This window comes from Lepus europaeus, chromosome 4, assembly GCF_033115175.1.
Source record: "Lepus europaeus isolate LE1 chromosome 4, mLepTim1.pri, whole genome shotgun sequence".
NCBI lineage: Eukaryota > Metazoa > Chordata > Mammalia > Lagomorpha > Leporidae > Lepus > Lepus europaeus.
This window is the reverse complement of record NC_084830.1, coordinates 53556-80576: the sequence shown is the minus strand read 5'-3', so window position 1 is coordinate 80576 and position 27021 is coordinate 53556. Positions and strand designations below refer to the sequence as shown.

The 27021-nt window shown below is 52.9% G+C and overlaps 1 protein-coding gene across 4 annotated transcripts; it reads right to left on the bottom strand.

The window, feature by feature from the left end:
* Positions 1-292: 292 nt before the first annotated feature.
* On the bottom strand, positions 293-25289 carry ZNF250 (zinc finger protein 250). 4 transcript variants are annotated; one of them, XM_062187823.1, is made up of 6 exons: positions 25127-25289; positions 13713-13805; positions 13400-13526; positions 13073-13186; positions 9550-9606; positions 293-3718 (listed from the first exon to the last, which is right to left on the bottom strand). In XM_062187823.1, exons 2-6 carry the CDS (start codon positions 13755-13757, stop codon positions 2451-2453), a joined length of 1611 nt encoding a protein of 536 aa, XP_062043807.1. In that variant the 5' UTR covers positions 13758-13805; positions 25127-25289; the 3' UTR covers positions 293-2450. The 4 variants fall into 4 exon arrangements, with proteins under 4 accessions (XP_062043807.1, XP_062043806.1, XP_062043808.1 ...); XM_062187822.1 differs by lacking the exon at positions 25127-25289 and adding an exon at positions 24668-24726; XM_062187824.1 differs by lacking the exons at positions 9550-9606; positions 25127-25289 and adding an exon at positions 24668-24726.
* Positions 25290-27021: the final 1732 nt, after the last annotated feature.

Genomic DNA, 27021 nt, shown 5'->3' with positions numbered 1-27021 from the left:
GGCCCTAGAAGGCAGACGACCTCAGGGTATAGTAGGCCAGGTGCCGCCTCAGCTCCTTGGGGTAGAGGAGGAGGTGGAGAGCGCGAGAAAGCGAGGCCCAGGCCTTTTCCTCAGAGAAAGGGGCACGGAGACTGTGAGCCTGCTACTGGGTCAGTGCAGTCTGACAGCAAGAACATGTCAAGTATTTTAGAAAGGTTTCTCTGAAGACCCTAGGTTACCGGGGGATGGAACAACCTAGAACCACTTGTACTGGGTAACATCTCATGACACAGAGCCTTAAATGGTCCTCCATGTTGAATTTAATTGAACTCTTATGCCCCTCTAATTGGAACATGACTTTGTCTAACTCTTCCACGTGATTAGAAACTGGTGGGTGAGCACTGTGGCACAGCAGGTTAAGCCACTGCTTGCAACACTGGCAGCCTGACTTGGAGTGCTGGTGTCTGATCTAGCCAGCTCTGGGAAAGCACCTGGTGATGCCCAGTGCTTGAGCCCGACACCCATATGGGAGACCCAGATGGAGTCCTGGCTCCTGGCTTCAGCCTGGCCAGCCTCAGCTTTTGTGGCCATTTGGGCAGTGAACTGGCAAGTGGGAGATTCTCTGCTTTTCAAATAAATGAGATCTGAAAAAAGAAGAAGAAAAAAAAAGTATGGCTGAGTGGTGGTGGGGTCTGAGCAGCAGCCAGTCAGGTGCCAGTGAGGGTCAGTAGCTTCCTTCTTGAGGAATTCGTAAGTTAACAGCACAGTGGCCTTATCTCCTCTCAGTGGTCACAGCTCCTAAGTAAGCGCTCTCTTCCCAAAGCTTTACTTGTAGCGCTTGTGACGTCCTCCCTGAAGAATCACCTTAGCAAGCCCTACCTGTCTGTGTGGTCCAGCGATCCAACACCAGTCAGCTCCTGTCTAACGCCGCTCTGTGGAGTACCGCTCCTGTGATGGGCCCTCCGCAAAGCCCCAGTCACCTCAGCTTCTCTGTAAAGGAGTTCAGCAATCTCAGCTCCTGAGTAGCACCTCACTGGCCTCCCTCATGGAGCACCACTGCAGGCCTGCCGATCCTCTGGGGTTTCACATCTCGGCTCCTCTGAAGGACCACCAGAGAGATATGATCCCTGGGTGACCCGAGGCCCTCTGCGCCCAGCTGCCGATGGCAGTTCCTTTCGGAAGTAACACCCAGTGATCTCCCTGTGGGAGAACACTGCAGGACTGTTCCTTCATTTTCTTTCTGAAGTGGCTGGTAGTCAAGTCACCTCCTACCTGAAGCAAAGCCAGTTGCCCCAGCTCTCGGAGCTCCTCTGAAATCACATTGCACGGCAGGGGTCTCGGGTCTTCTGAAGTTACCACCTCCTCCATCTGCACAGGAAACAAGCTTTTGCTTCCATTGTGGTGGCCGCTGTGCACTTCAGTCAGTGCCCACCACCTATTTTCTCCCGAGAAGCTAAGCGCTAAGGACCCTCTGCCACTAGGTGCTCCACACAGTGATGAGGATCTGAAGTGGCTTTCCGTTTTTTGTTTTGTTTTGTTTTGCAGCTGGCTGCTACCAGAAATGGCTCAGACATAACCCGAGTTACAAGACCTCTGTGCTTAAAACTGAGCAAATAATTTTGAAGTTAAATACAAAATTTTAATTGAGTGAACCAGATTCATCACAGCATATCCCAATGGATCCTAGATTCTATTGAACTGGGGTAAAAAAATAACTTTAAAGATCCCATCAAATATAGGAATCTAAATATTAGCAAAGACCAAAAGAATTACCTGAATTTGAAAATATGCATGAAAGAACTTTTTATTAATTTTTAAAAACACCGTAGGGTATAGAGGCACCCCGTGTTGTGGGAGTGGTAAGGCCTGCTGTAGGTGTGGAGCCCCCTCCTACAGTCAGATTGGACTGACAGGCGAGAGACACCATGGTCTCCTGGATAGACCTGTGGGTCACCAGGGTAGGTTCTGAGCTGAAAACCCATTTTCAAGTTGAAATTTTACTAACGAGCCAGTGCATCCTCTCTGACCTTGCAGAAAGTTAAGGCCCTAGATAAACAGGCTTCCTCACACTTGGGGTTTCCAACCATTCCGCATGACACTGTTGATGGCACTGTTTCCTATCACATTCTAACTTTTCCTGTCAACATTCTAGGTGTGATAATTGGACTCAGGAGAGACATGTAGTATCCTTAGGGGGAAGAAAAAGCTTTATCTGAAATGTAAATGAGTCTTACTGGGACAATAGTTCTTATGCCTTAATGCGCCCTACGCACTTCAAAAATGTTGCTATGGCTATCTTTACCACAATTCACTACAACTGTAATCATACAGGCAGGGAGACGGTGTCTGGTGCCCTCTGTGACACGGGATCATCAGGCACTGCCTGTGGGGTCACCACACGGCTCTTCTGGGATGAAGGATGCCCACAGTCCTGTGCAGCTCTGATCACGCGCTGCCCTGGCAGCTGCAGGTCACAGCTTCCTGTGCACTTTCTGGTGCTGGATCAGGTGCCCATGCTGGTTGAAGGCACGGCCGCACTCCCCGCACTCGTAGGGCTTCTCGCCCGTGTGGATCCTCTGGTGCTGGATGAGCACCGAGTACTGGCTGAAGGCCTTCCCACAGCTGTTGCACTCGTAGGGCTTCTCGCCCGTGTGAGTCCTCAGGTGCACAATCAGAGTCGCTTTCAGGCTGAAGGCTTTGCCACACTCTGTGCACTGGAAGGGCTTCTCGCCTGTGTGGATCCTCTCATGCTGGATTAGAGACCGGCGTGCACTGAAGGCATGGCCACACTCACCACACACATAGGGCTTTTCCCCAGTGTGCACCCGCTGGTGCTGGATCAGGTGTGAGTGCTGAACAAAGGCCTTCCCACACTCATAGCACGCGTAAGGCTTCTCCTCCGTGTGGATCCGCTCGTGGTTCATCAGGGTGGAACGGTGGCTGAAGGCCTTCCCGCACTCACTGCACTCATAGGGCTTCTCCCCCGTGTGCACGTTGTGGTGCTGGATGAGGACTGAGCGGTCACTAAAGGCCTTCCCACACTCACTGCAGGTGTAGGGCTTCTCCCCGGTGTGGGTCCTCTGGTGCTGCAGCAGCGTTCTCTTCACGCTGAAGGTTTTCCCACACTCACCGCACCTGTGGGGCTTCTCCCCAGTGTGCACTCGCTGGTGGCTGCGCAGCACGGTGCTGTGGTTGAAGGCTTTCCCACACAACGGACACACATAAGGCCGCTCTCCCGTGTGGATCCGTTGGTGCTGAATGAGGTGCGAGAGCTGAGTGAAGGCCTTCCGGCACTCAAGACATTCATGAGGCTTCTCTCCCGTGTGTATCTTGTGATGCTGAGCAAGATCTGAGCTCACCCTGAAGGCTTTTCCACACTCATTACACTCATAGGGCTTCTCGCCCGTGTGAATCCTCCTGTGTTTACTGAGGACTGAACTTTGGCTAAAGGCCTTCCCACACACCCCACACACATAGGGTTTCTCTCCAGTGTGGATTCGCTGATGTTGAAGGAGATGCGAGCTCCGACCGAAGCACTTCCCACACTCGATGCATATGTAGGGTCTCTCTCCATTAGGAACTGCTGGAGTGAGTGCCATGCTCTGCTTCAACACCTCAGCCTCACGGTGGCCAAAGCTTTGCTCTGTTTTATTAGGTCCTTGATCAATCCTTCCTGGGGGTGTTTTCCCCACCATCACATCCAACTCTGTATTTTGGTTCTCTTCTTTGGTTTTACATCCTGAAACAAATCCAAATGAAAATGTTAATACTACCTACAACTGCACAATGGGGCCAGCATTGCACTGCAGCAGGTTAAACCACCTTTTACAATGATAGCATCCCACATCTAGCGGCCCCACTTCCGATCTAGCTCCATGCTAATATGCCTTAGAAGGTGGCAGAAGATGGCCCAAGTACTCTGGGTCTCTGCCACCCATGTGGGAGACCCAGATGAAGTTTGTGGCTCCTGGCTACAGCCTTTCCTAGACCTTGCTGTTGAGGCCATTTGGGGAGCAAACCACCATATGGAAGATCTGTCTCTCTGCCTTTCAAATAAGTATTTTTTAAAAGATTTTATTTTATTTATTTGAAAGACAGCCTCAGAGGGAGGTAGAGACAGACAGAGAGGTCTTCCATTCATTGGTTCACTCTCCAAATGGCCAGAGATGAGATGATCCGAAGCCAGGAGCCAGGAGCTTCTTCTGGGTCTCCCAAGTAGGTGCAGAGGCCCAAGGACTTGAGTGAGCCATCTTCCACTGCTTTCCCAGGTGCATTAACAGAGAGTTGGGGGCGGCGCCGCGGCTCACTAGGCTAATCCTCCGCCTGTGGCGCTGGCACACTGGGTTCTAGTCCCGGTCGGGGCGCTGGATTCTGTCCCGGTTGCTCCTCTTCCAGGCCAGCTCTCTGCTGTGGCCCGGGAGTGCAGTGGAGGATGGCCCAAGTGCTTGGGCCCTGCACCAGCACGGGAGACCAGGAGAAGCACCTGGTTCCTGGCTTCGGATCAGCACCGTGCACTGGCCGCAGCGGCCATTGGAGGGTGAACCAACGGAAAAGGAAGACCTTTCTCTCTGTCTCTCTCTCTAATTGTCCACTCTGCCTGTCAAAAACAAAACAAAACAAACAAACAAAAAACACACACACACAAAAAAACAGAGAGTTGGATCAGAAGTAGAGCAGCCAGGAGCTTTAACCTGCTGCACTACAGTGCTGGCCCCTCAAATGAATATTTTTAAAAAATCTGCAGAGTATACCTCTGAAACTGGTTTTGCTGATCAAAGTACGGTGCAAGCGCATGTGGCTCTAAGCTGGAGATGAACAGGACCACTACAGCCATCTCAAGTACTAGAAGTCAGAGGATCGTGTTTCTAAACAGGAAAGGCCACGGCTGACAGCAAGGTTAGAGAACAACGTGAACCCACCTGAGGTCACACCTAGGTGGAGCACACAGGGCACACAGGAGCAGGGCACACCCAACACCACAAGAAGCCCTTGGCTGGGCCTGCAGAATTTGGGTCTCCTTTCTGATTCCTTCTCTTCCTCTTTCCCCACACCAGCACCCAAGTCCTTTACACAATTTGGTTAAGTCTATCACTGTCCCTGTCCCTCTTGTTTCTTTATTGATCAATGTCTGTGTTGGCTTTTTGGCTATAAAAGTATTTATTTGAAAGCCATAAAGAGACAGAGATATCTCATACACTGGTTCACTCCCCAAATGCCTGCAACAGCTGTGGCTTGGCCAGGCTGAAGCCAGGAGCTGAGAACTCAATCCAGGCCTCCCATGTGGATGACAGGGATCCAACTACTTGCACCATCACTGCTGCCTCCCAGGGTTCACATACGCAGGAAGCTGGAATCAGGATAGAGTTAGGACCTAAGTCCAGACAGTGCAATCTGGGATACGGGCATCCCCCAAACTCCTGCCCTTCTTTGTTTTGTAATTTTAGAATAGTGATTGTTCTGTTTTATAGTTTCAACTTGTCCCAGTATACCTCCAGGTGATGGCATAAAACACAGCAAGCTTTCATTTCTCCCTTCCCTGCCTTTGTTACTGTTGTCACACATTTTACTTCTACATGTACCATAACCTGCAAAACACATCCTCATTTTTGTTTATGTAGTTACTTGTCTTTGAAAGGGACTGCGATAGTAACATAAGACAACCCTGTTGACTCAGTGGTTAGCACTTCCTGCCTTTGTGGACATCACATTGCCATCTCATGCACCCTTTTCTGCCCGAAGTCCTCGGGGTTTCAGGTCTGGTGAGGAACCCTGCGACCTTCCACGTGTCTAGAAGCGTAGTCTACCTCTATTTCCTCAGGTGCTTCAGAGGTGCTGGTATGTTGCTCTGACAAGAGAGGAGCAGTAATCCCTTATTCCTCCATGTGCTTTAAAACTTTGTCACTGTTTTAAGCAACATGATAGTGTGGTTTAGTGCAATTTCCTTCAAGCACAGGGTTCGTGGACCTTCTTGGACCTGTGGGTTTATAGTTTTCATCAAATTTAAAATATTTGCAATCATTATATCCTCAAACATTTTTTTGACCCTCCTGCTCTGCTGTTGCTCTGATGGCAACTCAGAGACCACTCAGCTTGTCCATGGTCACTGATCTCTCTGGTCTCTATGTCTCCTTCCCAACAGTTTCTATTGCTTGCTGTCTTTAAGTTCACTCATCCTTTCTCATGCACTAATTTGCCATTATTAATTCCATACCATGGCCTTATCTTCCTGTTTTATTTGTGTCATTTCTGGTCTTGTAATTGTTATATTTTCTTGCTTCTTTACATGACTGGCCATTTTTTACTAGGTGCCAGAATTGAGGTTTATGTTGCTTGGTGTTGGATACCATTGTTGAGGTCTGTTACGTGGCTGAATGACTTGGATGAAGGGATTCTTCTGGGTCTTCCTTTTATAGCTTTGTGAGGTGGGATTACACTGGGAGCTGTTTTCCTCCATTGTTAAGACAAAACCTTTGTCACACTTAACTCTTAGTTCTGTACACCAGAATTCCACATGGCACAGCTATATTCTATGCTCAGGGCATCTAAAAGCTGAAATAAAGTGTTGGCCAGTCTAAGTTCCTGTGTGGAGGCTCAGGGGACAAACCCACTTTTTTTTTTTTTTTTTTAAGATTTATTTATTTATTTTAGAGTCAGAGTGAGAGAGAGAGGGAGAGACAGAAAGGTCTTGCACCCACTGGTTCACCCCCAAGATGGATATAATGGCTGAGGCTGGGCCAGGCTGAAGCCAGGAGCTTCTTTCAGGCTTCCCACGTAGGAGGCAGGGGCCCAAGCACCTAGCCCTATTCTGCTGCTTTCCCAGGCCAGTAGCAGGGAGCTGGATCACAAATGGGTCAGCCAGGACTTGAACTGGTGCCCATAAGTGATGCCGGTGTCATAGGCAGTGGCTTTACCCACTATGCCACAACATCGGCAGTAAAACTCACTTCTAAGCTCATTCTTACTGTTGGCAAAATTTAGCTCCTTGTTAGTTTGACCGAGGTGGCTATTCCTTGCTGAATGTTCGACGAGGGTTGTTCTCAGCTTCTAAATGCTGCCTGTATGTCTTGCCATATGAGCCCCTCCATCTTCAAAGTAGCAATGGCACCTAAATGTCTCTCCTAGGCTTTGAACCTGACTGCTCTGCCTCTGATCTCCGGACCGATTCAGTGCCATTGATAACCCAATCATCAGAGTGAAGCTTATCATATTCACACGCTTGGGGATTATGCAGATCATGTAATACAGGGTGCAGGATCTTAAATTCTGGCTACCACAGTCACTATTTCCTTTAATTCCTTCTGCTGGTGCTTTCTTGGTCTCAGACAACGGACTTATATACGTGTGCTGATCTGTAGATCTCTATAATTGTTTGTGAAATTGATTCCTCTTCCACAAGACTTTCAGCTCTCTCAGCTTCTCTGGACTTTGAGACCTGTCTCCTCAATTCAGGGAGATCAACAAACTGCGGCGCCAGAGTCCCACATGGGTGCCGGTTCTAGTCCCGACTGCTCCTCTTCTAATCCAGCTCCCTGCTATGGCCTGGGAAAGCAGAAGATGGCCCACGTGCTTGGGCCCCGGCACCTGCACAGGAGACCTGGTAGAAGCTCCTGGTTCCTGTCTTCAGATGGGCTCAGCTCCGGCCGTTGCGGCCATTTGGGGAGTGAACCAGTGGATGGAAGACCTCTCTCTCTGTCTCTCCCTCTCACTGTCTGTAACTCTACCTCTCAAATAAATAAATAAAACCTTAAAAAAACCACACACACAACAAACTATGCCAGGACCCCCTCCCTGTGCCTTGACATTCTCCAAGCTGTGAGCTAGGGCTCACCTCCTTTCCTGTTTTAGGAAGCACTTTCTCTTGCTGACTCATTTCCAATGACACTGATGTTCCACATCTTGAGTTGTGGTTTCAGACATCTTGTTCAGCTTTTCAGTCATTTCAAGTGACAGGGTAAGTCTGGTCCATTGCTCCAAGTTGACAGGCAGTGGAACCCCCTCATCTAAAAAAAAATTATGTCTACTCAAAAAATTAGCTTATTTATGCATGTTTCTGATAATTCCATGTAGCACAGTCTTCGGCAACCAAATATTCAAGTCATCTTCTGTTGCCTTCCTAGGCACACTGGCAGGTAACTGGATTAGAAGCAGAATAGCCAGGACTCAAACTGGAGATCATATGGGTTACAGGTGTTGGAAGTGGTGGCTTAACCTGCTGTGTCGCAACATTGGCCTCGGTATATGCCATTCTTTTAAAATACTGTATTTCATTTATCTGTCCACGCCAATGTTAATGGACGTTTAGGTTAGTTTCAGTTTTCCATCAGGAAGCATGTCCTGTGAAGATTCTTGCATGTTCCAAGTGCTCACGCACAGATGTCCGTCCTGTACGCACACATGGAGCAAAGATGGGAAACAGAGGGCTTCCCATTTCCCACTTAACGAGATAATGTCACTGTTTTCCAAACACCTGGGTGACGCTGCAGCTCCGCTGGCTGCCCCTACCCTCATCTGTCCTTGACACGGTCAGGTCTTCCCACTCCTTTCCATCCTGCAGGTGTAACATGATGCTCTGTCACAGTTTTGATGGCCAGTTTATTAGGGAAAAATGAGGCTCAGCATGTTTTCTTGTCTATGGGCCCTTTAGTTCTCCTGTTATCAGGAACTTGTTCAAATTCTGTGTCCATTTTTCTTATTGAATATTTCTTTTTATTCTCTTTTAGAGCCATTTAAAAAATGTGTACTGTATTGATAAACTGAAAGTGGGATTTAACATATTCTTTATTTAAAAAAGTAAATTCACTATAATGTTTAATAAAATTTTTAGCATCTTATTTTAACAAGTTCTGTTATGTTTTTGAAATTGCTAGGCAACAAGTTTTAGTGTTTTTTAAAACTAAGAACCCTCGTCTTAACAAATGAAATAATTATTCATTTGCATTTCTATTATTTGACATTTCCTGAATGAGTGGTTTTTAATCTGATGCCAGAGTAACAAGATGACTTTAGTAATAAAAATTATACAGGAAGTTCACTCATGGCATAAAAGCACTATCAGGTTCGAGCTGTTGCAGGCCAGCAGTAGGCTGCACCTGTTCTGCACCTTGCATCCATGCTGCTCAGAAGCGGGGCCTGAGCCAGGAGCCACTGATTTTCAGAACTCAAGCACCTGGGCTGTCACCACTGCCCCCAGGGCCAGCATTAGCAGAAAGGTAGAGTCAGGAGTCAGTGCTGAACTCTGAACCAGGCACTCTGACAGGGGCTGCGGGTGTCTTAACCAGCATCTTGATGGCTATCCTTAATGTCTGCTCTGGGAAGTAGGTTTTAAGTGAGTCAAAATAAATAAAGGGAAGAAGTGCTTCCACCAAAATAAATTTTTAATAAAACCCCCTTTGCAGCGATTTTATGAGTTGTGTAAAGAACCTCATGGCGCCCTGGGCACTCTCTGAGGGACTGTGTGAGTTGTATGTAGAACGCCATGGCGCCCTGGGCAATCTCTGTAAGTTCTGGTGAGATATGAGCATTAGCACCTGAGGGATCACAATGAACTGAAACAACGGCTCATATGCTTACCCCCGAGTAAACTGTCTTGTTGCACACAGGGTGCAGTGTAGTCACATTTGAGGTCATCTGAAAAAGGAACAGAGTTGAGGTGATGACAAGCCACTTTTCTCAAGAGTAGAAAAATGATTTCACCGCTATTACAACACGTAAGTGCGGAAGTGGGGCTGGGTGGACACGCACATTTGCTCATCATGTAAGCTGCCAGGACAAGGCACTAGTGTACTCTCCTCTCCTGCTCTGATGCCGGAGCAGCAACCCCATGGCTGTGGTTTCCATGAACACTGTTAATCTGAAACTCAGTGAGTCTCTTCCTCCTCTGAGACCACACCCTCCACTCTGCAGCCCACCTTCCGTCTCTCCAGTGTCATCACGGGGAGTCTAAGATCTCCATCAGGTGAGAGCATAGCCAGTCAGTCACCAGAGAGCCCTGGCCTGGTTTATCAGTGGCTGCACAATACCATGTTTCTTGTTTCCGTGGCTGTAGTCAGCAAACAATGTAAAGCTCTGTTCAGTATTCCCACAATATCATGCTGTATCCTTTTTAAAGATTTTTTTGAGGATGCTGGTGCTGTGGCGTAGTGGGTAAAGCCGCCACCTGCAGTGTGGGCATCCCATAAGGGTGCCGGTTTGAGACCCGGCTGCTCCGTTTCTGATCCAGCTCTCTGCTATGGCCTGGGAAAGCAGTGGAAGATGGCCCAACTGCTTGGGCCCCTGTACCTGCCTGGGAGACCCGGAAGAAGCTCCTGGCTCCTGATCAGCTCAGCTCTGGTTGTTGCGGCCATTTGGGGAGTGAACCAGTGAATGGAAGATTCTCTCTCTCTGCCTCTGTGTTTCAAAAAAAAAAATAAATCTTTAAAAAAATAAAAATTAAAAAGATTTATTTGAAAGGTACAGTGACAAAGAAAGGTAGAGACAGAGAGGGAGGGAGAGATCTTCTGTCTGCTGGTTCACTTTCCACATGCTTGCAAAAACTGGTGCTGAGCCAGGCCCAAGTGAGGAGCCAAGAATTCCATTCAGGCCTCCTACATGAATGGCAGGAACACATGGACTTGGGCTATCAGCTGCCACCTCCCAGGTGCGTTAACAGGAAGCTGGATCAGAAGTGTGGAGCAGCCAGGACTTGACCTGGCACTCCGATAACAGATGTGGGCCCAAGTGGCTGCTTAACCACTGTGCATAACGGCCTGTGTTGCTGTGTCCTCTTATTTATCGTCACTGGAAAATTAAATTCTCCTGAGGCTGGCTCAGGAACCACTGTTCCTCTGAGGACACCTGCTTTTGCAGGCTAGTAAGAGGCTGACTGTGACCTCTAGAAATGAGGAGGCCGAGCCGACAGGACAGGCCGATTGTGCAGTCAGAGATCTTGCCTAAAGCAACTGTGAGCACACCCTCAGGGTGGAGTTTACCTGTGTCTACAGCATCTCATGGTGGGTCTGCCTGCACCCACACTGTCACAGGGTTGAACAGATCAGTATCTACACCATATTCCTTTTCAGAGTTTTTCTGTTAGATTAATTCTGGGCCAGTTTACATGTCTGGTGCTATTATATTTATTTTTTAATTTTTAAAATTTTTTTTGACAGGCAGAATGGACAGTGTGAGAGAGAGAGGCAGAGAGAAAGGTCTTCCTTTTGCCGTTGGTTCACCCTCCAATGGCCGCTGCGGCCGGCACATCACGCTGATCCGAAGCCAGGAGCCAGGTGCTTCTCCCGGTCTCCCATGCGGGTGTAGGGCCCAAGCACTTGGGCCATCCTCCACTGCACTCCCGGGCCATAGCAGAGAGCTGACCTGGAAGAGGGGCAACCCGGACAGAATCTGGCGCCCCAGGCGGAGGATTAACCTATTGAGCCGTGGCGCCAGTCCTGATGCTATTATGAACATTATCTTTTAAAAAGTTTCAGGGCCAGTGCTGTGGTGTGGAGGGTCTGTGGTACCAGCATCCCATATGGGCACCAGTTCAAGTCCTGGCTGCTCTACTTCCAATCCAGCTCTCTGCTATGGCCTGGGAAAGCAGTAGAAGGTGGCCCAAGTGCTTGGATCCCTGCACCCACGTGGGAGACTGGAAGAAGCTCAGGGCTCTTGGCTTCAGATCAGCCCAACTCCAGCCATTGTGGCCATTTGGGGAATGAACCAGCAGATGGAAGACTCTCTCTCTCTCTCTAACTCTGACTTATAAATAAATAAATCTTTTAAAAAATGTTTCACTTTTGTTTCTGATGAATAGAAATACAAATGATTGCTTATCTTGCAATACTGGTAAACTGTCTTGTGAATTCTATTCAATCTTTTTCCCAAGTTGACAGTCTTTGTTTTCCAGTTGTTATAGCTTTAGTTTTATTGTTTTACTTTGCCTTGTTGCATACATGGGGCCTTCAGTGCTGTGTTATATGGATGCAAGGACCATGAGCTCCTTTGTCTTCTCTTGACTCTGAGCTTTCAGTCTTCACCAGGAGTATTAGGTTGAGAAATTCCCTTCTATGTTTACAGTGCCTTTTTTTTTTTTAAATGATCTATTTATTTGTAAAGCAGAGAGAAAAAGAGAGAGAGAGAGAGAGAGAGAGAGAGAGAGAGAGAGATCCTCCAGCCATTGGTTCACTACCAAATGGCTACAATGGCTGGTGCTGGGCTAGGCTGAAGCCAGGGGCCCAGAATGCTATCTGGGTCTCCCTTGTGGGTGGCAGAGTCCCAGGCAATTGGGTCATCACCTACTGATTTATTTTTTTTAAATTTAATTTTTAATTTTTTTTTTTTTTGACAGAGTGGACAGTGAGAGAGACAGAGAGAAAGGTCTTCCTTTTCCGTTGGTTCACCCTCCAATGGCCGCTGTGGCTGGCGCGCTGCGGCCGGCGTACCGCGCTGATCCGAAGCCAGGAGCCAGGTGCTTCTCCTGGTCTCCCATGGGGTGCAGGGCCCAAGGACCTAGGCCATCCTCCACTGCGCTCCTGGGCCACGGCAGAGAGCTGGCCTGGAAGAGGGGCGACTGGGACAGAACCCGGCACCCCGACTGGAACTAGAGCCCGGTGTGCCGGCACTGCAGGCGGAGGATTGGCCTAGTGAGCCACAGCGCCGGCCACCTACTGCTTTCTGATCAGCAGGGAGCTAGATCGTAACTGGGGCAGCCCGAACTCAAAGTGCCACTCTGACATGCAATCTGCTGCATCACAATGCTAGCCCCTGCTTCATCTTTTCTAAATCAATAAAGTAACACTCAAAGCCTGCACACCCCGTCAGAACCAGACGTGGGTAATGCTCCAGTCTAGTCTCTTCCTGGCCCTGCATGCCTGCCTTTCTTCCCGGCCCCCAGTTCTACCACCTGTCTAGATTCACTCCTACACTCACTTCCTGCCACGGACAATGGCCTTCCTGTGTGTCGGCACCTCCCAGCCTATGGATTTCTTTTGATAGGTGAGGCCTGACAGACCACGCCCATGTGGAAGCAATCCTGTCAGCAATTCAGCCTAAGTTCAGTCCACAGCTTCGCTCAGGACCTGCTTAGTCCTACGTGAAGGAGGGGCCAGCTCTCCTCACTCACCTGAGTAACTACTCCCTGGGCGCTGGCTCTTCTCAGCCCCCTGGCCATCCAGAACCCATGGGTCTTCCCCTCGTTCCAGCTGGGAGATCACGATGGGCTTAGATCCTGGAATTCCTGTTCATGGGGAGGGAAGTCCTTGTTTTTACAACATTTACCAAGCTACCCGGACATGAAGGTTGGTTGGATCAACCTCCTGCTGGAGCTGAACCCCAGGGAAGCAACTGGGCAACCTCCAAGACTAGCCTGAGGCTCCCACCCTGTGGCCTCCTACGCCCTTTCCCCAGCCCAACATCCAACACAGAGACGAGGCCTGCTCAGGAGTCTTACCCAGTGAAACCACGTTCCCATACGTCTCCATCATCACGTTTCGGTAGAGGCCCCTCTGAGCAGGGCCCAGCTGGTCCCACTCTTCCTGGGAGAGGAGCACAGCCACATCATCGAAGGTCACCTTGGCCTGCAATGACAGGAGCTTTTGCCAGCTAAGATGGAATCTCGACTTCTGTGATGGGAGCAGGTGCTGTGAGTCAAGGAGGTGACAGGGAGGGGCCGTGGAGTTCAGGCTGCCACAGGGGCTCTGGGCATGGAGAGAACCACGGGAGCTTTGGTGAAGGGCCCTGCACAGACCTTGAGGATGGCTCACCTGAAGTCCTGCTGACGGTGGCAAAAGCTTGGCTGCCGCCATCATTCAGTCTTCTGGGGCCTCTGAGGACAGAAACTGGAGGAGCCTGTGGGGCTGAGAGAGAGGAGGGAGCATGTGAGGGACCTAGTGTTGCTTACCACAGGTGCCTGTTTCCTGTGAGCCTCATGGGGTCCATGGTCCTTTGTGCAAATCGGCAAAAAGGTGCTGAGGAGAGGCCCAAGGAGCTGCAGCCCTGCAGTGCCAAGGATCTCTGAGCAATGGGCAGAGACGTGCTTTTCCTGGAGCTTCCAGGTTCCCAAGCCTTCACCTCTAAGACCCTTGGGGTTTTTGTGGTTGATCACACCTGTGTGGGGGTCAGTGAGAGATTGCTCACTTTGGCCCTGGCCCACAGCTCTGCCTGTGAATAAGGACAGCCACTCTCCAGGGAAACCACATGTTCTTGACCAATCACTCACACCAAGTGTCTGAGGGCTGTGGGCATCAGGCCCAACAGTTTCTCAACACCATTCCAAGGAGGAGAGACTGGCCACCAGGGTGGGAAGTGAATGGCTCCACTCAAGGCCCATATTCTACAGAAACCTCAGCCTCCAGGCCCTCCGTCATGCTTGGACATCCTCAGGTGGCCCTGGTGCTTGGGAAATGGCCACTGCTAGGTGAACGGAATCCAGAGTGATGCAGGGAAGGAGGCCTGCGGGGTATGCAGGTGCTGGCTTCTCTCCAGGACAAGGTAGGCTGAGGTATATGACACATACCCAAATGACCAGGAGAAGGAGGGCCCGAGAACTCTCCCAGCAATTGATTCTGTAGCAAACAGGTTCACAGGAGTGTCGAGATCAACAAGCAACAGGGAGATAGAAACCTAGCACGTGACCAAGGGATGTGGATCACTCCCGAAGAAATGCAGGACACAACGAACGCTCTTGTGTCCTCATCTCAGCTGGGCACTGTGATCAAGACCTTCATGCAAGAACACAGTGGGTGGTATCACCTGGAAGAAAGGGCCTGGGAGCAGGAAGTCGAGACATCACAACTCTATCTTCTTTATAAACCTCAGATATGTGTGTATATTTTCATAGCCAACAACAATCTGCCAACAGCTGCCTCTGAGGGAAAGGATGGAAGACTTGACTGTCAAGAGGCCAACTCTCTTTTTATTTTATTTTTTATTTTTTGACAGGCAGAGTGGACAGTGAGAGAGAGAGACAGAGAGAAAGGTCTTCCTTTGCCGTTGGTTCACCTTCCAATGGCCGCCGCGGCTGGCGCGCTGCGGCCAGCGCACCGCGCTGATCCGATGGTAGGAGCCAGGTGCCTATCCTGGTCTCCCATGGGGTGCAGGGCCCAAGCACTTGAGCCATCCTCCACTGCACTCCCTGGCCACAGCAGAGAGCTGGCCTGGAAGAGGGGCAGCCGGGACAGAACCGGCGCCCCGACCGGGACTAGAACCCGGTGTGCCGGCGCCGCAAGGCGGAGGATTAGCCTAGTGAGCCTCGGCGCCGGCCGAGAGGCCAACTCTCAATCTGTCCTGTCCTCCATTCCCCAGATGTGCGTGTATGTTTCTGTGCAAGAGCAACACAAGTCTAACTATAATCACAAAGGAGGATTTCTTTCTTAAAAGATTTATTTACTTGAAAGGCAGAGTTATAGAGAGAGAGAAGGAGAAACACAGAGAGATCTTCCATCTGCTGGTTCACTCCCCAAACGGTCTCAACACCTGGGGCTGGGCCAGGCTGAACCCTGGAGCTTCCTCCGGGTCTCCCATGTGGGTGCAGGGGCCCAAGCACTTGGGCCATCCCCTGCTGCTTTCCCAGGCACATTAGCAGGGAGCTGGATTGGAAGGGGAACAGCGGGGACTTGAACTGGCGCCCATATAGGATGCCAGTGCTAAAGGCTGTGGCTTTAACCTGCTGTGCCACAGTGCCGGTCCCCCAAAGGGAGATTTTAAAGGAGTGAATAAGACCTAGAATATGAATATGGATGCTGGAGAATAGGAAAGGATGGTGGTGGGGCCTTCCAGTTACCAGGAGCTACTGCCATCAAGCCAGCCAGCTGTTGACACAGGGGCAGAAGCAGGCAGACACAGACATATTGGGAATTTAAGACAACAAGTTGCACTGTCAGTTCAATAGAAATCCAATATGGGATGCAAAACAACCACTTTTAATTCATGTTAGGACTAAGCGTGACAGTGACAAAGCCTCCCTCTCCTGGCACTCACCCACTGTTCTCTCCCAACACATTCTGACCCTTCCTGTGTGTTGCTCACCACCACAGACCTGCCCCTTCTCTCACCATCCAGTCATTCTCCCAGGGACCACACCTGCATCCAGCAGTCTCTCCTTATGCTGTCCCCCTTCCTCAGGGGACACCACCTCCACAGGATGTACACTCTCCTATCTCTGAAGCATCTCCTTTGGTCCTGAGCCAAAGCCAGGTCAATCCCTGGTCACCAACCATCTACTGTTGGCAACAGGAACACAGTCAGTTTCCTGGGCCCTCCTCAAGCCCCTCCCCTCAGACCCTCCCTTTCTTGTCTGAAAGTCAATTTGACCTTTGATTCCCTGAAAATCTGGCAGAGGTGATGGCCACTCCCACTATGGCCCGACCACATCTGGACAGGAGAACAATGATGAATACCAACAGGAACCACACTCAGGGCCTGATGGGCAGGTTTTGTGGCTGGTTCAATGGACAGTTGGTCCAGGCCAACTTCCGCTTCTGCCTGTGTACCTGAGCTGCAGGGTGTCTGGCGTGGTCACCTGAGCGGGATGTGCAGCTGATGCTGAGCCTCTCCTCAGCTCCCCATTATGTCTCCAGCTTGTTCTTCGAACCTGCGCATAAGCCCCTTTCCTTCTCCCTCTCTCACATCCCACTCCTAGTCTACTTTCCAGCCACACGGCCCACCCCACCTTCCTTGCCCAGGACCATCCCCTTGCGATTGCTTTCATGGCGTCCAGTATGATCCTACATCTGCCCAGCCTGCACTCAGGCCTACCATGGGAACAGTGATTGTCCACTGGCCTGAGGTCTTCCCAGGTCCCCACCAGGTCCTATGCGGTCACAATCTTCTTCATTCTCTCCAGAGGCCTCAGCCCTACCCAGCTCTCCCATCACGGCTCCCTGCTGCATCAGTAGGCCCAGCAGAGGAGCCAGTGGTTGAACATTTACTGTTAATTCATGAAGTCAGAAAACCCATGAGATGGTAGCTTACACCCTTCAGAAAAGCACCAAGACCTGAACGCTCCCTGGCAAGGCAGGGCAGTTGACGTGTCCACTGTCTCAGGAAGGTCATTTGGATGCATTTAGGCCAATCAGGTAGGCCCTTGAGTAGAGGGCGCCCCACAGATCTGAGGGTGCAGACACAGCAAGTGCCACCACTGGCCTTTCACGTACAGGCCGCGCACTGCCTGACGCTGTGCCACCACACGCCTTTCACGTACAGGCCGCGCACACGCTGACGCTGTGCCACCACAGGCCTTTCACGTACAGGCCGTGCACTGGCTGACGCTGTGCCGCAGGCCTTTCACGTACAGGCCGCGCACTGCCTGACGCTGTGCCACCACAGGCCTTTCACGTACAGGCCGCGCACACGCTGACGCTGTGCCGCAGGCCTTTCACGTACAGGCCGCGCACTGGCTGACGCTGTGCCGCAGGCCTTTCACGTACAGGCCGCGCACTGGCTGACGCTGTGCCGCAGGCCTTTCACGTACAGGCCGCGCACTGGCTGACACTGTGCCACACGCCTTTCACGTACAGGCCGCGCACTGGCTGACGCTGTGCCACCACACGCCTTTCACGTACAGGCCGCGCACTGGCTGACGCTGTGCCACACGCCTTTCACGTACAGGCCGCGCACTGGCTGACGCTGTGCCGCAGGCCTTTCACGTACAGGCCGCGCACTGGCTGACGCTGTGCCGCAGGCCTTTCACGTACAGGCCGCGCACTGCCTGACGCTGTGCCACCACACGCCTTTCACGTACAGGCCGCGCACTGCCTGACGCTGTGCCACCACACGCCTTTCACGTACAGGCCGCGCACACGCTGACGCTGTGCCACCACAGGCCTTTCACGTACAGGCCGCGCACTGCCTGACGCTGTGCCACCACAGGCCTTTCACGTACAGGCCGCGCACTGCCTGACGCTGTGCCACCACAGGCCTTTCACGTACAGGCCGCGCACACGCTGACGCTGTGCCGCAGGCCTTTCACGTACAGGCCGCGCACTGCCTGACACTGTGCCACACGCCTTTCACGTACAGGCCGCGCACTGCCTGACGCTGTGCCGCAGGCCTTTCACGTACAGGCCGCGCACACGCTGACGCTGTGCCGCAGGCCTTTCACGTACAGGCCGCGCACTGGCTGACGCTGTGCCACACGCCTTTCACGTACAGGCCGCGCACTGGCTGACGCTGTGCCGCACGCCTTTCACGTACAGGCCGCGCACACGCTGACGCTGTGCCACCACAGGCCTTTCACGTACAGGCCGCGCACTGGCTGACGCTGTGCCGCAGGCCTTTCACGTACAGGCCGCGCACTGGCTGACGCTGTGCCACCACAGGCCTTTCACGTACAGGCCGCGCACTGCCTGACGCTGTGCCACCACAGGCCTTTCACGTACAGGCCGCGCACTGCCTGACGCTGTGCCACTGGCCTTTCACGTACAGGCCGCGCACTGCCTGACGCTGTGCCACCACAGGCCTTTCACGTACAGGCCGCGCACTGGCTGACACTGTGCCACACGCCTTTCACGTACAGGCCGCGCACTGGCTGACGCTGTGCCGCACGCCTTTCACGTACAGGCCGCGCACTGGCTGACGCTGTGCCGCACGCCTTTCACGTACAGGCCGCGCACTGGCTGACGCTGTGCCGCAGGCCTTTCACGTACAGGCCGCGCACACGCTGACGCTGTGCCACAGGCCTTTCACGTACAGGCCGCGCACTGGCTGACGCTGTGCCGCACGCCTTTCACGTACAGGCCGCGCACTGGCTGACGCTGTGCCACCACAGGCCTTTCACGTACAGGCCGCGCACTGGCTGACGCTGTGCCGCAGGCCTTTCACGTACAGGCCGCGCACTGGCTGACGCTGTGCCACCACAGGCCTTTCACGTACAGGCTGCGCACACGCTGACGCTGTGCCGCAGGCCTTTCACGTACAGGCCGCGCACTGCCTGACGCTGTGCCACCACAGGCCTTTCACGTACAGGCCGCGCACACGCTGACGCTGTGCCGCAGGCCTTTCACGTACAGGCCGCGCACACGCTGACGCTGTGCCGCAGGCCTTTCACGTACAGGCCGCGCACTGCCTGACGCTGTGCCACCACAGGCCTTTCACGTACAGGCCGCGCACACGCTGACGCTGTGCCGCACGCCTTTCACGTTCAGGCCGCGCACTGCCTGACGCTGTGCCACTGGCCTTTCACGTACAGGCCGCGCACTGCCTGACGCTGTGCCACCACACGCCTTTCACGTACAGGCCGCGCACACGCTGACGCTGTGCCGCAGGCCTTTCACGTACAGGCCGCGCACTGGCTGACGCTGTGCCGCAGGCCTTTCACGTACAGGCCGCGCACTGGCTGACGCTGTGCCACCACAGGCCTTTCACGTACAGGCCGCGCACTGGCTGACGCTGTGCCACTGGCCTTTCACGTACAGGCCGCGCACTGCCTGACGCTGTGCCACCACAGGCCTTTCACGTACAGGCCGCGCACTGGCTGACGCTGTGCCACTGGCCTTTCACGTACAGGCCGCGCACTGCCTGACGCTGTGCCACCACAGGCCTTTCACGTACAGGCCGCGCACTGGCTGACACTGTGCCACACGCCTTTCACGTACAGGCCGCGCACTGGCTGACGCTGTGCCGCACGCCTTTCACGTACAGGCCGCGCACACGCTGACGCTGTGCCGCACGCCTTTCACGTACAGGCCGCGCACTGCCTGACGCTGTGCCACCACAGGCCTTTCACGTACAGGCCGCGCACTGGCTGACACTGTGCCACACGCCTTTCACGTACAGGCCGCGCACTGCCTGACGCTGTGCCGCACGCCTTTCACGTACAGGCCGCGCACTGGCTGACGCTGTGCCGCACGCCTTTCACGTACAGGCCGCGCACTGCCTGACGCTGTGCCGCACGCCTTTCACGTACAGGCCGCGCACACGCTGACGCTGTGCCGCAGGCCTTTCACGTACAGGCCGCGCACTGGCTGATGCTGTGCCGCAGGCCTTTCACGTACAGGCCGCGCACACGCTGACGCTGTGCCAGGCTCCCGGACGAGTGTGTCCAAGTGCAGGCTGCAGCCAGCGTGTAGATGATGATCCTGTTTGGTAAACCATGACTCCAAGCCCCAGAAGACTGTCATAGGGACCTGGGGCTGACCACCCTGCCTTACCCTGTAAAGCTGGGAGATGGCATACCCTTTTCAGGGCCCCACTAGGACACCATGGTCAGTGACAGTGCTCAGAGCTGGACACTGTTGGCCAAGGTGTTGCCACGTCTGATGCAATCAGATTCACATGCAGGAAGACTGAAGGGCTACACCAGGTGTTGGCTTACGTGTGGCAGGAGAGGGAGAAGGGGAAAGCCTGCCATGTGGGATAAGCCTTAGAAAAGCACAAAAATGAAAGCTTCATCAGGGACAGCTTTCCCATACTGCCAAGTCAAAAAGGTGTGTCAAAAGTAAGTATGGTTGTATTATGGTAAAAGATGGATAAAGTGAATTTAAAAAGTGATCAGAGTCGGCAAACTTGGAAGGCTTCCATAGCCTTGGCAACTCATGACAACAGCCTAGGGTGGTTACTGGCGCCATAAACTAGAGTGCCAATTTGTTGGGTCAACAACAGGAGCCACTGTGCACTTGCTCCTCATGTGGGATCTCTGTCCTTAATGTGCTGTACATTGTGATTTAATGCTATAACTAGTACTCAAACAGTATGTTTCACTTTGTGTTTCTATGTGGGTGCAAACTGTTGAAATCTTTATACTAAATTGATCTTCTGTATATAAAGAGAATTGAAAATGAATCTTGATGCAAATGGAAGGGGAGAGGGAGTGGGAGAGGGGAGGGTTGCGGGTGGGAGGGAAGTTATGGGAGGGGGAAGCCATTGTAATCCATAAGCTGTACACTGGAAATTTATATTCATTAAATAAAAGTTAAAAAAAAAAAGTGACACTAAATAATCGAGTTTTTCTTGGAGGGTTTTTTTTTTTTAAATATATATATTTATTTATTTGAGAGGCAGAGTTACAGAGAGGGAGAGGTTTTCCATCTGCTGGTTCACTCTCCAAATGGCTGCAATGGCTTGAGCTGAACCGTTCAGAAGCCAGGAGCCAGGAGCTTCTTCCAGGTCTCCCACACGGGTGCAGGGGCCCAAGGGGTTGGGCCGTCTTCCATTGGTTTCTCAGGCCACGAGGAGGGAACTAGTTCAGAAGTGGAGCAGCCAGGACTTGAACCAGTGCCTAAATGGGATTCCATCCTGCAGGCAGACTTAGCTACTATGCCACAGCAAAGACTTCTGGAATAAGCAATCCAGACAAACACAGTGGTCCTCAAGCTGAACCTCACATCAAAAAGGCAAGAAAACACAGAGCTATCTGGGGGATAGAAACTGGTTTTTAATTATCCCTTCACGCGCCAGAATCACGAGGCTCAACTTCAGGCTTTACCCCGTAAGAACACAGGAGCTCAGGAGAAAAAAAAAGGTATGGTCAGTTTTTTAAATATAATCCTAGGGGTTGGTGCTGTGGTATAAGGGGTAAAGCCGCCAACTGCAGTGCTGGCATCCCATATGGGCACTGGTTTGAGTCCTGGCTGCTCCACTTCCAATCCGGCTCTCTGCTTATGGCCTGGGAAGGCAGTAGAAGATGGCCCAAGTCCTTGGGCCTCTGCACCTACATGGGAGACCCAGAAGAAACTCCTGGCTCCTGGCTTCAGATGAGACCAACTCCAGCCACTGTGGCCATTTGGAGTGAACCAGCAGATGGAAGACTCTCTCTCTCTGCCTCTCAAATAAAGAAATAAATAAGTCTTTAAAAAATTATAATCCTGACTCATAACAAGTCCTATAAGCATACTGGGACAGGCAGGGAATAACAGCCAGAGTGTGGGAAACATGGGATGAGGAGCCTCCTCGAGCGGTTTGCCATCACCTACACTTGGGTAAACACAAAATGCATCCATGTAGGGTCATGGCTGAGTAAGACCCCACCCACTGTTCAAAAAGGTGGCAGTAGCATAACCAGTTCATTCTTCAGATTCAGGAATCTTGTTTTTGAGTCTCCTTAGGAAATAATCCAAAACAAAGCCAAAAATAGATCAAGGTTCTCAGCAGCAGTGATCACTTAAAGCGAACTGGAAAGACACCACATTTCAGTGACTGTCACCGGGAGCAGGATCAGAGACGGACTGAAACGGGACCCAACAGCATGAGCAGCTTAGACTCCGATGTTTACTTTGTGTTTTGTAAGCTGAACTTTAGAAATCTGTCACCCCCTGGAATTCCTGACAGCCTCGCTGAAATACAACAGATAGGCCTGCTCTCCTGGCGCCACATGCTGGGACAGGACGTCCTTCCCTTCCTCTTCACCATCCTCGCTCTCTTGGCTTCTTGCTTGCAAGCCCCACTCCCTCTGGGCCTCCATCCGGGCTGCAGGGCGGCAGTACTTTCAGAAGAGGAAGCTCTGGGCCACCTGTGAGCACCACGCAGAACACTGCACAATGCAACACCTGCAATCTTCCCACAGTAAATGGTCGGAAATATGTATTCAAACTGACAGCTTCCCCATACACCAGCCAAAACTGGCCAGGAAATATAAAGGGGAACGAGAGTCTATTCACAAATAACAACAAGAAACAAGCTCAAATTTTAGAAATGCACAAATACCCACGAAGAGAACTATAAAACCTTTTGAATAACAAGACACCCCAAAAAGCATACATGCCCGGTCTAGAAAATAAAGACCAGACACCACAGTCCAGAGACGCTAATCTATCCACTGTATAAACAAGGTTAAAACATTTCTTTCTACCAGGCGTAAGGTTTATGGACACCAAGTGCTCTTACACTTATTTGAGAGAAGAGACAAAATACTGGGGCATCTCAGAGAAAAGGAGACAGGAGATGGCTAAGGGAGGGCCTAGTCAGCCAGGAAGCTAAGGGCTGTGTGGGCCTGGGTGAGAGTGGGCAGGCAGCTCAGGAGCAGGACAGAGCAGGGTCAAGTTCGGCTGGAAGATTCAAACTGCAAGATGATTCGTTAAGTCCTGCTAGGATGGGTTAAACATTTTTGGGAAAGAGAAAGTTAACATTACATAAAGCTCAACAAACTACCACAAATTAGATCAAAGGCATTGATATAAAAACTAAAAGGGCAGGAAAAAAATTACATCATTTCATATGATGTACAAAAAGGCTAATGGTTTTATATGAATGAGTTAAAAACTTCAAATTTTACAAAGACCTTGAATAACTATAGGCAAATTTTCTTTATTTTATGTGGGGTGGTCCTGTCTAAGCAAAATATTCAAAGCAGAAAGTCTGGGGTCAAAGACCCCCGACCTACAAGTTATAAAGCAAAATCTTAGCTGGCGCCGCGGCTCACTTGACTAATCCTCTGCCTGTGGCGCCGGATTCTGTCCCGGTTGCTCCTCTTCCAGCCCAGCTCTCTGCTGTGGCCTGGGAGTGCAGTGGAGGATGGCCCAAGTGCTTGGGCCCTGCACCTGCATGGGAGACCAGGAGGAAGCACCTGGCTCCTGGCTTCAATCGGCGCAGCGCCAGCCGTGGCAGCCATTAGGGGAGTGAACCAATGGAAGGAAGACCTTTCTCTCTGTCACTCTCTCTCTGTCTCTCTCTCACTGCCTAACTCTGCCTGTCAAAAAAAAAAAAAAAAAGCAAAATCTTATTGCACACATCAAGCCACGTTAAACTCCAGAAATGGGCCTAAAGATACTGCAGAATTTATTATATAACTAAAGCAGTTTTCAAATCAGTGGAAAGATGTATTATTCAACAAATGGTGCTAGAAATGGCTATGGTTTAGGGGGGAAAGCAGCTGGATTTGAAATTCCCCCCACACCAAAATAAATTCCAGATGGACGCAATATTTTACAAGTACTAGAGAAAAAGAACACTTTATTTAAAAACCATCTTGGAGTAGAAACAGCCCTTTAAAACACAGCACAAAGCCCAAAATCCTTAGGGAAAATATCTGACCATTAAAAATTTAAAATTTACTCCCCCGAAATCCAAACCAGAACAAAACACCACAATCGGAGCCAAATGACAAATTGAGAAGCATGTTCTCAACACCGGCCCATCAAGAAGGGAACACAAACGGATAAAACACAAATGCGGACCCCAACCTCCCCAAGAAGACGTGCGCCCCGCCCCGCCGCCCGGGTGCACCCGCGGAGCCCACGGCCAGGACCGGAAAGTGCCCAGCCGGCAGGGGGCGCTGCGCGCCCGCGCTGACCACGCAGAAAAGGATGTGTGCGGACGCCGCGCCGCAGCCTCGCCATCCTGACAGGGCGCCCGCGGCTCGCGGCACCCTGAGGCCACGGACACCGGGGCGGCCTTCGCTGCCACACACGCTGGTCTCCGCCGGCCCAGCCTCGCCTGCCGCTCGAGCGCTGTGCACGCTAAGGAAATCTCCGACTCTGTGTTTGCGGGACTCACCCCGCCCTGCCCCGCCTGCCCGCGGAGCCCCCGCGGCGCCAGGGGCGGCCCGGGGGACCCTGCCAGCGCCCTCGGGCGTGGGCCAGGGTTGGGCGCCCGGTCGCTGAGCCGGGGTGCGAGAGGGTGGCCCAGGCGCAGGCCGCGGCCAGGGAGAGGGGTGGGGGCCCGGCGCGGCCGCGGCCGGGCGCAGGGCAGTGCGTGCCTGCGGGGAAGCGTCCGCTCCACCGGGAGGACGCGTCGACGCGCGTGTCCGTGAAGGAGAGGGTGCCGGCCGGCACGCGCCCCCACTCACCGTCCACGCCGCAGCCTCACGCGCGAAGGGACGGGCGCCTGCAGCGCCCTCAGACAAAGGGGCCGCCCCGCCCCGCGTGCGCAGCCGCCAATCGCCGCGAGACACGCCCCCTCAGGCCCCGCCCCACCGCCGCGACCACCAATCCTGGAGCGCGACGCCTGCCGGTGCCGTCCTCTGCCTCGCCTCGCCCGCCGGGCGCCTTTCTGGGTGATGGACACCTGGGCCGCGCTCCAGAGCCACCGAGCGCCGAGGCCTCCCTGTGCTAGAGAGGCCACGCTGCGCTCCGCGCGGGCCTTCCGGGGACCCGGCCGCACTTCCGGGTGCCTCCGCAGGCGCCGCCCTTCGACCTTTGGCGCTGGCGAGCTGGGCTGCCCGGCCGCTGCTGTCGCCGAGCGGATGGAGCCCGCCCGTGGCCCCTGCCGCCGCTCCTGCGCCCGGCTCCCGGCGCAGAGCCCTTACTCTCGCGGTCCCCGCCGCCAGGAGCGGGCTCCCTGCGTCTCTCCCGCTGCCTGCCGCCGCCTTGGCTGACGTGTCGCCTCCGCTCTCTCCCGCGTCGTCGCTGTTCTGCGGTCTGTCGGGGTGAGCGTAGTGACGTCAGAGGCCCCGGCTCTGCCCACGGCTGAGCCCTGGTGAGTCCGAGCCGCGGGCGGTGCCCCGACGCCGGTTCTGTGCAGGTCAGGCGCGCTCTGCCGGTGTCTGGCTGCCTCCCTCGGCTTGAAGTGTCTGCAGCTCCAGCTGTTAACCTGGCCGCGCCCAGACTCACGAGGCCCTTCATCTCGCTGCGGAAGGCATCCTGACGTCCGTCTTCCCGCGAGGGCCCCGGGGCCCAGAGAGCTGGACGTGAGCTGACCGTGCGCCGCTCAGCGCCGGCTTGGGGAGCCCGGCGCCTCGCTCTGCCGTTTGCAGTGAGCACCCACTGTCCTACCTCCCCGACGTCAGGGACGGCGCTGGGCCCCGGCCTGGTCCCCGTGGGCGGTCGTCGTCTGTAGGCGCTGTTCGGTGTTTAAACCCGCGCGCCTGGGAGCTGTGGGCCAGGGAAGGGCGCAGAGGCGCTGAGCGAGGAGGGACTGAGCGCAGGGCTGGGCTGGCTCGCAGTAGGTGTGAGGGGGGGCCCTGCCTGCTGAGATGCGCCCCGCACCCCAGGACAGACCGCGGTCTGCGGCTCAGAGGCTTTCAGGAAGAACTTCTCAACTGGACCGGGCTGGGGGCCACCGGGAAATTGTGTGGGTGTGGGCGAGCCTGTCTGATGCGGAGACCGGTCACGGGGCGGGGAGGATGTGGCAGCAGTTCCGTGTTACCCCGTGCCAGGTAGGTGCCAAGCCCTGGAGCTCCCAGGAGCCTTAGCTCAGCAGCTGTGAGGGGCAGGGACATCGGCTCCCCTCCACCAGGGGGCGGTGGGCTCACACCAAGGTCGTCATAGCCACGCCCCCTTCCTGGACTGCCCTGGGTGGTTTGGCCGGTTGATGGGGCTCAAGCTCTGTTCCAGAAACCTTGGTCCTCACTCAGATCCGGTGCTCCCAGGACCTCCCCTCAGTGCATCCTGTTTTCCTTCTCCTCCACAGCTTTACATTTTGCAAGTGTTTCTGTGTTCATGAAGGTTGAAAGAATAAGGCAATGCTTACCTGTGTGCCTTTCGCTCAGGCTCAGCAGCTAACATCCTGGCACATCGTGTTTGTACAAAACTCTGCCGCCTCTTCTGTCTTCATTTCAGTGAACACAGTGCTTATTTGTCGAGTGCCTCTGCGTGCTAAGCACTGGGGTACGTCAGTGAACAAGAACAACACTGCTAACACCTCTGTGTCCTCCCGTACCTTGAGTGTGAATGGGGACAGCAAGCAGTACACAGAATAAATGCGGGAATTCCAGAGGGTGTCCAGAGTTCGTGAGGGCACATTGACTCACTTGGGTGGTATGTGGCAGCCACAGTCTGCACCTGCCCCATCGTCCTTTGGCTCTAGCTTTTTCCCTAAGGGTTTTCAGCCCCAGGAGTTCCACATTTTCTCCACTTTACACCCCTTTTCTTTCCCAAATACCTTCCCTGTTCCAGCATCAAGGTAAAAACAGCAGCCTTACAGGAATTATTAACTACATCCTGCAATTTGGTGTGGTCCAGTGTGATTTCTGTCTTTTCTCAGCTTCTCTGATTGGATCCCAGTGCAGTGTGCTTGTAAACCACACACACATTCCTACATTGTAAAGTGAATGGAGATTTAAAAATTTGGTTACTTTTCCTGTTACACCTACATTTGCTTCCTTTGTTGTTCAACTTTTGATTACATAATGAATTAAGGCCTGTCATCAACTCTGCTTAATACAGTTAAATATCATCAGAGTGAGCCCCTGAGCTTTGTTAC